General features: G+C 46.2%; 1 protein-coding gene across 2 annotated transcripts in view; it reads right to left on the bottom strand.

Moving 5' to 3' along the window:
- The window catches only part of LOC137355535 (CD209 antigen-like), a 58125-nt gene that overhangs the window by 23952 nt on the left and 21509 nt on the right, over positions 1-12664 (bottom strand). For both annotated transcript variants that reach the window (XM_068020779.1, XM_068020780.1), the window contains exons 7-8: positions 7352-7426; positions 2948-3019 (exon numbers count right to left, since the gene is read on the bottom strand). In XM_068020779.1, the coding sequence (XP_067876880.1) occupies positions 2948-3019; positions 7352-7426 (147 nt within the window). The remainder of the gene's footprint in view (positions 1-2947; positions 3020-7351; positions 7427-12664) is intronic.

Genomic DNA, 12664 nt, shown 5'->3' with positions numbered 1-12664 from the left:
TGGGTGGGGGCACAGAGTGAGGGATGAGAAGGAATCTCCTATTGGAAGCCAAGATATCTCCTTGAACTAATAGAGGGCAGTCCCTCGTCCAAAACCACTGGAAAAATTCTAATTTCCATATTACACAAAGAGGATATAGAGGCACTGGAAAATATGTGAGAATGATTCATCGGGATGATACCAGAAAGGAGAGGTTATTCTATCATAACCAGACCAGACTGGAGGCCATTTACCGACAAAAGGGAAATCTGAGGAGTGACCCATAGAGATCTACATAATTATGTAAGGATAGACTTAGAGAAGATATCTCCACTTATGAGGGAGTCCAACACTATCAGCCCTGAGCATGAAATAATCATTCATAAAACCAATAGGAAATTTAGGAGAAGTTCCATCCCTCTCCCTGGCAACTGTCTGAGACTGAACCAGACTGTTCACTACTTTGATTTCATATTTGACCCCAAGATGAGCTGCTGACCACATATCCACAGGATCACCAAGACTACCTATTTCTACATCTGTAACATCACCTGACTCCACCCCTGCCTCAGCTCATCTGCTGCTGAATCCCTCATCCTTGTCTTTGTTAGCTGTAGACTTGGCTCTTCCCACACTCTCCTGATCGGCCTCTCACCTTCCGCCCTCCATAAACAACTGCTCGTCTGGAACTCTGCTCCCTGTATTCTTAGCCGCACCAGGTCCTGTTCACCTATCACCCCAGTCCTTGCTGACTGAGATTGGCTCCCAGTCAAGTAACTCCATTTAAAAATTCTCATCCGCATTTTGAAATCTCTCCATGGTCTCACCAATCCCTATCTCTGTAACCTCCTCTCGCCCTACAACCCACCGAGTCTCTGTGCTCCTCCAATTCTGGTCTCTTGCACATCCCCTATTTTAGATGCTCCACCATTGGTGGCCATGCTTTCAGCTGCCTGGAATCTTAGCTCTCCAATTCACTTCCTAAATGCTGCAAATCTTCCTCTTTGACCAAGCTTTTGATCATCTCTTCTATAACCTTATTTACACGGCTTGGTGTCAAATGATGCTTGATAACCCTCCTATGAAATGCCTTGGGACACTTTATTATCTTAAAGGTGCTACATAAATGCAAGTGTTGCTGCTGTTCTTCACTCAGAGAGAGGTTAGAATGTGGCGATCGTTACCACAGGGAGTAGTTGAGGTGAATACAATAGATGCATTTCATGTGAAGCTGGATAAGCAGATGAGGCAGAAATGAATTGAAGGATATGTTGATGGGGGAGATGAAGTAGGATTGGAGGAGGCTCGAGTAGAGCAGAAATATCAGCATGAACCAGTTGTCCAAAAGAAAATCCAAATAGCACAATTTGGTTAATATCACCTCTGATTTTTCTCGAGGTTTATTTACAATGGTGTCCTGTTGAGTAACCTTCAATTGCTGGAGACTCCAGGGAAATCTGGGAGAGTTGGCAACTCTATGTGGAATAATAGGGGACGGTGGGGGGTGGGGAACAGACCGACAACCCTCGAGTTAGGTACAAGGCACCTAAAAGTGTGCATCTCCTGACCAGATCCTGTCTGGAGTTCTGGGTTCTGGCTAGTAACAAGGCCCTGACCCTAACACAGGCCTGGCCCCAGGCAGCGTTGGGCACCCAGCAGTGGGGCCAGAAAGGCCACTCTCTGCTGCAGGCAAATAGCACAGTCATGTATCTGGCTGTGAGGTCTTGTGCTGGATTTGTCCAATAGGTCACAATCCTGACATCGTGCTCAATTCCGGAGTGGGAAACGGGAAGTGGCCATGGGAGGATGTTGGTTGCCAACTTCCTGGAGGTGGCCAATTATGAACCACGTCCCGGAGCCCCTTCCAATTAAGAACCGTGGTTGGCCCAGGGAACCGGGAGGCCCAATTGGAGGGCTGGCAGTGATGATAGACAGGCTGCCCCATTGGGAAAGGTGTCTGCCGTGTGTTAGGTAGGAGAACATGAGGATGCAGCAGGATGGAGGCAGCCTATGAAAACGCATACAATTGCAAAAGATAATGTGGCCACAACTGCCAGGCCATCATTGATGAAGGGGAACCCCTCCACGGGATGGGCTGCAGCAGCAGCAGTGACCCTCTGATCCCCATGGCTCTGGGATGGGGGGATTTCGAGGAGGTGTCGATGGTCCACCACCTGCAACTGAGTGGCCGGCTCCAGGCAGCTGCTCGGCTTTAGCCTCAGTGTGCGGCACATCCGCCATTTGGCAGATTCCAGCGACTGCACCAAATTGCCATATGTGGGCACTTAATTATCTACCCTTCCTTGCTCGGCAGGTATCCGGGGTCACATCTGCCTCTGGCAAGATTGTTCGGAGGTGGGATTGTGTCAAGGTCCTCCCCAATGTTATATTGCCCAACCTTTCTCCTGTTGCCAACTCCAAACCCATCTTGCAAGACAGTGAAATTACAGACCTTTGTGTCTGTTGTTCAAAAAGAGCCAAAGGATCTGCTGGGTCCTTGTGGAGGTTGAAATCCACTGACCACAGGGCACTGTGGCCTGTCCTCTGAGAGCCCCAGGCCCAAGGACAGGCCACATTATCTTTAAACACCCCGCACGCAACTTGTATTCACAGAGAAAACTCAGACTCCAGGTGCTGGTGACCCCTCCCTTCAGATCCACGCGATTGCAATGCCTGCACTTGTTATGGACACAGGAGCTCTGCCCCACCCCCTCCCGGGGTAGCTGGAAGCCCTGGGGTAACCTTTCCCCTCCTGTCAGTTGGGGAATTGAGCATCTCCAGGAGCAGAGAGAGGAGGGAAATTGCTTGCTGATGTGATCACACCAGATACAAATGTATATAGTAACTGGAGTCAGTGATGAGTAGCTGTACAGTATTATCAATCAGCTGATTCCAGTGTCAACATTCAGATAGTTTCCAGTATGAATAATTGGAGATTAAAGGTCTCTCTGATGATTATTTAACTTACTCTCCTGAAGCTGTGAAAGTTTAGTCCCGAGTTCAGTGAGTGAGCTTCTTGTCTCCTCAGACATTCCTGTAACTGAAAGAGGAAAACACTTTAGATCATGTGATACTGTTTCCCCAGAGATCATTATCACCTTCTCTCTAGATTTACTTTGAAAGCACAGTGGTACTCCTCAACACATTATCAATCATTATATAAAATTATAAAAACCTTCAGTTTAGCACACTTCAAACAATCAGAACAGGCAAAGAGAGAAAGACAGTCACTTTATGCGAATCTTTTCTAACCTAGAAGCAGAAATTTACAAGCATCTGCCAATCTACATGTTTTCTTCACCAGGTGCAATGATCTGCTGATGGATCTCAGGATATCCCTATGGTCAGTAACTAGACTGCAGCCTTAAAGGGACAGACCATTGAAACACAGAGCCATCTTTGCAGCAGAATACTACATTCTGCATTCTCAGTTACAGTGTTCCTGTAGTTATATCCAGAGTATGATCCGGCCTACCATAAACAATGTTACAGGTGGGGTGGGGGGGTGGGAGGGAGGGACGTCTCGCGACATATGAAGTGTCTCATGTGAAGCACATCACATTCTATGCGACCCTAGCACTAAAATCTGATTGGCTTTTGGGAAATTTGAGCCAATCAAAAATGCTTTCCCACTATCCACTTACTTCACTGTTTCATGACATCTCAGCCCCAGGACATCGCTGCAGGAGTTCCTCACGGGAACATCCATCTTCAGTCATTTCATCAAACTGACCTGACTTGGACATGCGTCATTATTTCCCTTGTTGGGAGTCAATATCCTGGAATTCCCTAATGAACCCCATAGTGGGAAAACCATTGCCACGGGAATTGCACAGTTCAAGGAGGAAGTCCACTCTCACCATCTCAGGACAGCTAGTCATGGTCAATAAGAGTGCTTGCTCAGCCACTGAGAGGGAAGTTCAGACTCAACCATGTTGTTATGGGACTTGACTCACATTTCGACCAGACTGGGTAAAGACAACAGGTTTCTATTTTTAAAGGACACTGGAGAATCAGTTTGGATTTTATGACAGTTTAACAGATTCATCAACACTTTTACTGATTCCAGATTTTAATTTCCAGATTGTTTTTGAACTGAGTTCAAATTCTCAAACTGTCACACTGGGATTTCAACTCACACTCTCTGGATTATTAGTCAAGGCCTGTAGATTACTAGGTCAATCAGATAACCAATACACTCATGCATCTACTTGACCCAATCCTCAACCTGCATCTGTCCATAACAGAAAGTGCTGGAAATACCCAACTGGTCTGGCAGCATCTGTGCAGTTTGAAAGAGAGTTAACGTTTCAGGTTAGTGTTGGGATTTGAACCCATGTCCTCGGGGCATTAGCCTGGGCCTCTAGATTTCTCACTCAGTGACATTACCACTATGCCACCATCTCCCCTGTGACATGTGGCTCACCTCCTGACTGGCAAAGCCTCGACAGTACGTACAAGGCACAAATTGGGGGCATGAGAAAATATCAATGAAGAAGTTCAACACCATTTAGGGCAAAACTACAAAGCAGTTTAAACCATTTGGGCATCACCGCAGAAACATTGATCTCACCCCTACCGGTCAGAGAGTCATAGAGTTTTACAGCACAGAAACAGGCCCTTCAGCCCAATGCATCTGCACTGACCATCAATCACCCGACCAATCTGATCATACTTTCCAGCACTTGGCCTGTAGCCTTGTATGCTATGGCATTTCAAGTGCTCATCAAAATACTACTTAAATGTTGTGAGGGTTCCTGCTTCTACCTTGACAGAAATCTTTGTATCCTCATTGACTACAGGTGAGGTCCCAGAGGACTGGAGAATAGCCAATGTTGTTCCTTTGTTTAAGAAGGGTAGCAAGGATAATCCAGGAAATTATAGGCCAGCGAGCCTTACGTCAGTGGTAGGGAAATTATGAGAGAGGGCTCTTTGGGACATGATTTACTCCCATTTGGAAACAAATGAACTTATTAGCGAGAGGCAGCATGGTTTTGTGAAGGGGAGGTCATGTCTCACTAACTTGATTGAGTTTTTTGAGGAAGTGACAAAGGTGATTGATGAAGGAAGGGCAGTGGATGTTGTCTATATGGACTGCAGTAAAGCCTTTGACAAGGTCCCTCATGGCAGACTGGTACAAAAGGTGAAGTCACACGGGATCAGAGGTGAGCTGGCAAGATGGATACAGAACTGGCTCAGTCATAGAAGACAGAGGGTAGCAGTGGAAGGGTGCTTTTCTGAATGGAGGGCTGTGACTAGTGGTGTTCCGCAGGGATCAGTACCTTTGCTCTTTGTAGTATATATAAATGATTTGGAGGAAAATGTAGCTACTCTGATAAGTAAGTTTGCGGACGACACAAAGGTTGGTGGAGTTGCGGATAGTGATGAGGATTGTCAGAGGATACAGCAGGATATAGATCAGTTGGAGACTTGGGCGGAGAAATGGCAGATGGAGTTTAATCCGGACAAATGTGAGGTAATGCATTTAGGAAGATCTAATGCAGGTGGGAAGTATACAGTAAATGGCAGAACCCTTCGGAGTATTGACTGGCAGAGAGATCTGGGAGTACAGGTCCACAGGTCACTTGAAGTGGCAACGCAGGTAGATAAGGTAGTCAAAAAGGCATATGGCATGCTTGGCTTCATCGGTCGGGGCATAGAGTATAAAAATAGGCAAGTCATGCTGCAGCTGTACAGAACTTTAGTTAGGCCACACTTAGAATATTGCGTGCAATTCTGGTCGCCACACTACCATAAGGACGTTGAGGCTTTGGAGAGGGTACGGAAGAAGATTACCAGGATGTTGCCTGGTCTGGAGGGCATTAGCTATGAGGAGAGGTTGGATAAACTCATATTGTTTTCACTGAAACGATGGAGGTGGAGGGATGACATGATAGAGGTTTACAAAGTCATGAGTGGCATGGACAGAGTGGATAGTCAGAAGCTTTTTCCCAGGGTTGAAGAGTCAGTCACTCGGGGACATGGGTTTAAGGTGTGAGGGGTAAACTTTAGAGGGGATGTGTGAGGCAAATTTTTTACACAGAGGGTGGTGAGTACCTGGAACTTGCTGCCGGGGGAGGTGGTGGAAGCAGGTACGATAGCGAGGTATCTTGACAAATACATGAATAGGATGGGAATAGAGGGATTCGGTCGCCGGAAGTGCAGAAGGTTTTAGTTTAGGCAGGCATCAAGATCGGCGCAGGCTTGGAGGGCCGAATGGCCTGTTCCTGTGCTGTACTGTTCTTTGTTCCACCCCGTCAGGCAGTGTGTTCCAGATTCCAACCACGTTCTCAGTGAAAAAATCTTTCCACAAATCCCCTCTAAACCTCCTGCCTGTTACCTTAAATCTATGCTCCCTGGTTATTGACGCCCTCTGCTAAGGGAAAAAGTTACTTCCTATCTATCCTATCAATGCCCCTCACAATTTTGTATACCTCAGTCAGATCCTCCCTCAGCTTTCTCCCCTCCAAGGAAAACAACCCCAGCCTATCCAATCTCCCTTTATAGCTGAAATGCTCCAGCCCTGGCAACACCCTGGTGAATCTCCTTTGGACCCTCTCCAGTGCAATCACATCTTTCCTATAGTGTGGTGACCAGAACTGTACACAGTACGCCAGCTATACATAACCAGTGTTTTATACAGATCTAACATAACCTCCCTGCTCTTATATTCTATGCCTCGGCTAATAAAGGTAAGAATCCCATATGCCTTCCTGACCATCTTATCTCCCTGTGCTGCTGCCTTCAGTAATCTATGGACAAGCACTCCCAGGTCCCTCAGTACACTCGAGGGTCCTACCATCCATTGTATATTCCCTTGCCTTGTTAGTCCTCCCAAAATGCATCACCTCGCACTTCTCAGGATTAAATTCCATCTGCCACTTCTCCGCCCATCTTACCACCCATCTATTGTTCCATTACTGTTCCATTGCTGCAGTGTGTGCAGGGAGGGAGGGTGGGGGTGGTTGATGTCACAGAGCAGGGTAATGATGTCACACTGCAGGGAGGTGATGACACACAGTGGGGGTGATGATGTAACACAGCAAGACAGGTGGTATGAAATTGAAAAGGTCCAGCTCTGCTGGATTGCAGAAGCAGGGTCCGGGGGATTTATATTCCGTTCCAGGAGACGTGCCAAATTCTAAGCATAGGACACTGTGGGCTGGATGTAACTGTTCCACCTGCTATACATATGAGTCCCTTGAGATAGATTATAACAGCAAACTACACAGCATCGTATCAGTGCAGGATGGGTATTAGATATTAGTTCCAGCCACAAACCAAAACCCAGATTAGAATACAAAAGTTTTATTCAAGCACTTTTCAGCCAAACAGGATCATCTCCTTTATCAGATTAGGATTTCACACTCACCATTACTCTTCAACTGGGAAAGTTCCACTTTGAAGTCAGCCTCTGATGTCTTCATTTCACTGACGATCTGTGCAACTGAAAAAGATTCTCACACGTTAGCATAGACTGGATTTTCCTCCCCTGTCCCGAATGGAGAAAATCACATGATAAGGCTTTCCCACCCCAAAGTCAATTACCCCTCCCTTCCCAGCCCTGTAAGGATTCTGTGAGCCACTCCTTCCATGCCCATCACATGGAAATTAGAGAAGGTTTGGATGTGATATTTCAGCGACCAGAGCGAGTTCCAGTTCCCTATTGTTCATGGTTTAGTTGAGTTGGAATCTGGCAGAGAGCAGAATCACATAACGACTGAGGACTGAAAAGTAATGGTTTTACAAAGAGTGAAGTAGAATGTAAAAGATGTCAGCTAGACATAGAGAGGATGAATTCCTGGAGTGTATATGAGATGGATTTCTGCAGCAGTATGTTGAAGAACCAACTCGGGATCAGGTTATTTTAGATTTAGTATTATGTAATGAGAAAGGGCTAATTAATAACCCAGCTGTAAAGGAGCCATTAGGAAATAGTAACCATAATATGATTGAATTCTACATCAAGTTTGAAAGAGATATACTTCATTCTGAAACTAGGGTCTTAAATCTGAACTAAGGAAACAAAAACGGTATGAAGGGCAAGTTGGCTATGGTGGATTGGGAAAATACATTAAAAGATTTGATGCTAGACAGGCAATGGTTAGTATTTAAAGAAGTATTACACAGTTTACAACAAATATACATTTCTCGAAGATACAAACACACAGCAGGAAAGGTGAATTAATTGTGGCCATCAAAAGAAGTTAAAGATTGTATTAGGTCCAAGGAATTGGCATATAAGTTTGCCAGAAAATGTGATGAGCCCCCGAAGATTAGGAGCAATTTAGATTCTAACAAAGGAGGACCAAGAAACTGACAAAGAGAGAGAAAAGAGCTTATGAATGCAAGCTAGCTAGAAAATAAAGGTGTCTGTAAAGTTGTAAAGGAACTGAAAGTAATTAGTATTAATGAAGAGGTAGTATTTGAAAAATGTAATTGGATGGCAAGTCCCCGCTTCAGTTGCCTGGCTTCGCACGCTCCCACCCGCTGCTCCACAATGCCCGCCTCTCCCGACTGCTTGCTGCTCCATCCCAACATTCTCTCCTGCGCTCGACTGTTCGCCGTTCCCTCCCGCTGCTCACTCCCCACCTCGCCGCCCAGAGAAGCACAGGGGAGGGGGAGCGAGTGGGGTGCTAGCGGTGAAGTGGGAAATGAGTGGCGGGATGGAGCGGTGACCAGTCAAGAGCGGCGGAATGGAGCAGTCTCAAGCAGGTGGGCATGGGAGAGAACGGAGGGAGCGGGGAAGAGAAGCAGAGATTGAGGCGTCTTTCCAAAACTCACCCTGGAGGCTGACGTCCCTTTGCGTGATAACGTATTCACACGCATGCCCGCATTAGTACTGGCAAGCTGTCAAAGCTCAGGTGCATTCTGTATGTGTGCAAGGATGAATGCGTTCCACGCTGGTGTACAGTTCATAACACAGTGATGATGTTAGCACATGGTTGTGTTGTCAGAAGGCACTCAGAGATATATATACAATATAAATGAGAGGCATACAGGAGAAAATCAAGAAACAATACATTCATACAAGTCAATGATTAGACTCTCGTTGCTGACCTGTTTGCTGTTTTCAGCATCCTTTCACTGAAAGGACATTAAAATCAGAGAGAACTTTCAGTGGAGATTCACCAGGATGATGCCAGGGTTGGAAAGCTAATTAAGTGTAGAAACTTGAGATATTATTACTAATTCCACTGGAACAGGGAAAGCAAAGAAGAGATTTAATAGAGGTCTTTAAAATTATGAAGTGTCCTGATAAGGTGAATAAGGGAAAAGAAAATTTCTTTTCTTCAGGCTGGAGAGTCAGTGATGAGGTTTCGTCAATTTAAAATTGTCACTAAGACTGTGGGGAGTGAGGATAGAGTGAGGAGAGAATGAGGAGAAAGGGTAGGAGTGAGGGTAGGAGTGAGGGTAGGAGAGGTTTCTTTATGTTGTCGCAGAGGATGATTTGGCAAAGGGATTATTTCAGGCAGAGGCCACTGCTTCTTTTAAGAAAAAAATTGATACTCATTTTAAGCAGAGGAATATACAGGGATACAGAGGAAAAGGAGAACAGTGGATTAGTTCTGAATTGCTCTGGTAAAGATCCAACATGAGCGAAATGACCTCCATCCATTGCTTTGGTCTTTCCATTGAGTGTACACACTCCCTATCTCTGTCATCTCCTCCAGCCCTGCAGCCCTCTGAGATGCCTGCTCTCCTCCGATTCTGACATCTAGAGCATCCTCAATTTTAATTACTGCATCATTAGCAGCAGTGCCTTCAGCTGCCAAGGCCCGAAGCTCTGGAATTCTCTCCTAAAACCATTCCATCTCTCTACCTTTCTTTCGCCCTTTAAGTCATTCCTTTAGACCTATCTCTTTGACCAAGCTTTTTGTCATCTCCCCAAATATCACCTTATGTGGCTTGGTGTCCAATTTTCATTGATTACACTCCTGCAAAGTGCCCTGGAATGTTTCACGACATTAAAGGCACTCCACAAATGCAAGGTCTTGTTGTTGTTGTATATTCCCATGCCTTGTTTCTTCCTCTGAAAATGCAGTTCCCCAAACTTCTTTGCATCAAATCCCATTTGCCCGCATTGGTGAACCAGTTTGGTTTTCTGTGGTGCCATCCCATCCTTGAAAATTAATGCTTTCATCCTATTAACACTCATCCATGTTGCGACCTGACCTCAAATACAGAGGCCAATTTTAACTGGAGATTTGTCTGGGCTGGATGGGGGCACAGGATGAGAGGTGAGAGGGAAAATCCTGTGGGGAGCTCAGTGTAAGGCCCAGACATCTCAATTAAATAATTGAGGGCAGTCTCTGGTCCAAAACCGGCAGAACCGTTCTGATCTCCATATGACAAAAAGGATATCGAGGTACTGGAGAATGTGTGAGAAAGATTCATCGGGATTATACCGGAACTGGGAGGTTATTCCTTTCATGAAAGACTTAACAGGCTGGGGACCTTTGTTCCAGTAAAGAGAAATCTGAGGAATGACTCAGTAAAGAGCTTTAAAATAATGCAAGGGGAGGATAGGATAGACTTGGAGAAGATGCTTTCACTTGTGGGAGTCCAAAACTAGGAGCTATGAATAAGATTATCACTCATAAATCCAATAGGGAGTTTAGGAGAAAGTTCCATCCCTCTCCCTGGCAACTGTCTGAGACTGAACCAGACTGTTCACTACTTTGATGTCATATTTGACCCCAAGATGAGCTGCTGACCACATATCCACAGGATCACCAAGACCACCTATTTCTACATCTGTAACATCACCTGACTCCACCCCTGCCTCAGCTCATCTGCTGCTGAATCCCTCATCCTTGTCTTTGTTAGCTGTAGACTTGGCTCTTTCCACACTCTCCTGATCGGCCTCTCACCTTCCGCCCTCCATAAACAACTGCTCGTCTGGAACTCTGCTGCCTGTATTCTTACCCGCACCAGGTCCTGTTCACCTATCACCCCAGTCCTTGCTGACTGAGATTGGCTCCCAGTCAAGTAACTCCATTTAAAAATTCTCATCCGCATTTTGAAATCCCTGCATGGTCTCACCAATCCCTATCTCTGTAACCTCCTCTCTCCCTACAACCCTCCGAGTCTCTGCACCCCTCCAATTCTGGCCTCTGGTGCATCTCCTATTTCAGTTGCTCCACCATTGGCAGCTGTGCTTTCTGCTGTCTGGACCGTCAACTCTGGAATTCCCTCCCTAAATCTCTGTCTGTTTTCCTGTCTCTCCTCTGTTAAGATGCTCCTGAAAACCTTACACTTTCACCAAGATTTTGGTAATCATTCTATCATTTTACGTGGCTTGGTGTCAATTATGATTGATGATGCTCCTATGAAATGCCTTCAGACATGTTACTTTGTTCAAGGTGCTACAGAAATGCAAGTGTTGCTGCTGTTCTTTACTCAGAGAGAGGTTAGAATGTGGAGATCGTTACCACAGGGAGTAGTTGAGGTGAATACAATAGATGCATTTCATGTGAAGCTGGATAAGCAGATGCGGCAGAAATGAATTGAAGGATATGTTGATCGGGGGAGATGAAGTAGGATTGGAGGAGGCTCGAGTAGAGCAGAAATATCAGCATGAACCAGTTGTCCAAAAGAAAATTAAAATAGCACAATTTTGTTCATACCAGCTCTGATTTTTCTTGAGTGTTGTTTACAATGGTGTCCTGCTGATTAATATTCAATTGCTGGAGACTCCCGGGAAATCTGTGTGGGATAGTGGGGGAGGCAGGGGCACCCCGATATTGCTCGAGTGAGATAAAGCACATCTAAAGTGTGCATCTCCTGACCTGACCCTGTCTGGAGTTCTGGTTTCTGGTGATTAACAAGGCCCTGACCCCGACAAAGGCCTGGCCCCAGGCAGCGGTTGGCACCCAGCAGTGGGGTCAGAAAGGCCAGTCGCTGCTGCAGGCAGATAACTCAATCATGTATTTGGCTGTGAGGCCTTGTGCTGGATTTTTTCAATGGATCGCGATCCCAACATTGGGCACAATTCCGATTCAGGAACCGAGAAGTGGCCATGGTGGGATGTCAGGTGCAATCTTCCCGGGGAGGCCAATTAAGAAGCCACATCCCAGAGCCCCGTCCAATTAAGGGCAAAGAGTGGACCAGGAACCTAGTGACCCAGTCAGACGGCCAACTGTGATGTTAGGCTGGCAGCCCCACTGGGAGAGATGGGCAATATGGGTTAGGTAGAAGAACAAGAGGACGCAGCAAGATGGGAGCGTCCTGTGAAGAAATATACAGTTGTAAAAAAGAAATGTGGCCACAGCTGCCAAGCCATCATTGATGAAGGGGAACCCCTCCACAGGATGGCCTGCAGAAGCAGTAGCCCTCTGATCCCCGTGGCTCTGAGATCAGGGGATCTAGAGGAGGCGTCGATGGTACCCGGCCTGCAACCCGGTGGCTGCCTCTAGGCAGCTGCGCAGCTTCGGCCTCAGTGGGTGACCCAGATGCCATCAGGCAGACTGCACCAAACTGGCCCTTAGAGAGCAGTTATTTGAGTCTAATTAGTTCCCCACAGCTGCTGAGCAGGTAACCAGTCCCAGTCACATGCTGCCGAGCAAGATTGCTCGGAGGTTGGATCGCATCAAGGACTTCTCCTAACATTACATTCTTTAATTTTGCTCCAATCCCGAAACCTCGCCAGAGGACAGTGAAATTACAGACCCTTGTATCTGTT

This window comes from Heterodontus francisci, chromosome 43 (assembly GCF_036365525.1).
Source record: "Heterodontus francisci isolate sHetFra1 chromosome 43, sHetFra1.hap1, whole genome shotgun sequence".
Lineage (NCBI taxonomy): Eukaryota > Metazoa > Chordata > Chondrichthyes > Heterodontiformes > Heterodontidae > Heterodontus > Heterodontus francisci.
The sequence above is the reverse complement of the archived record's forward strand: the minus strand, read 5'-3'. Positions and strand labels throughout refer to the sequence as shown.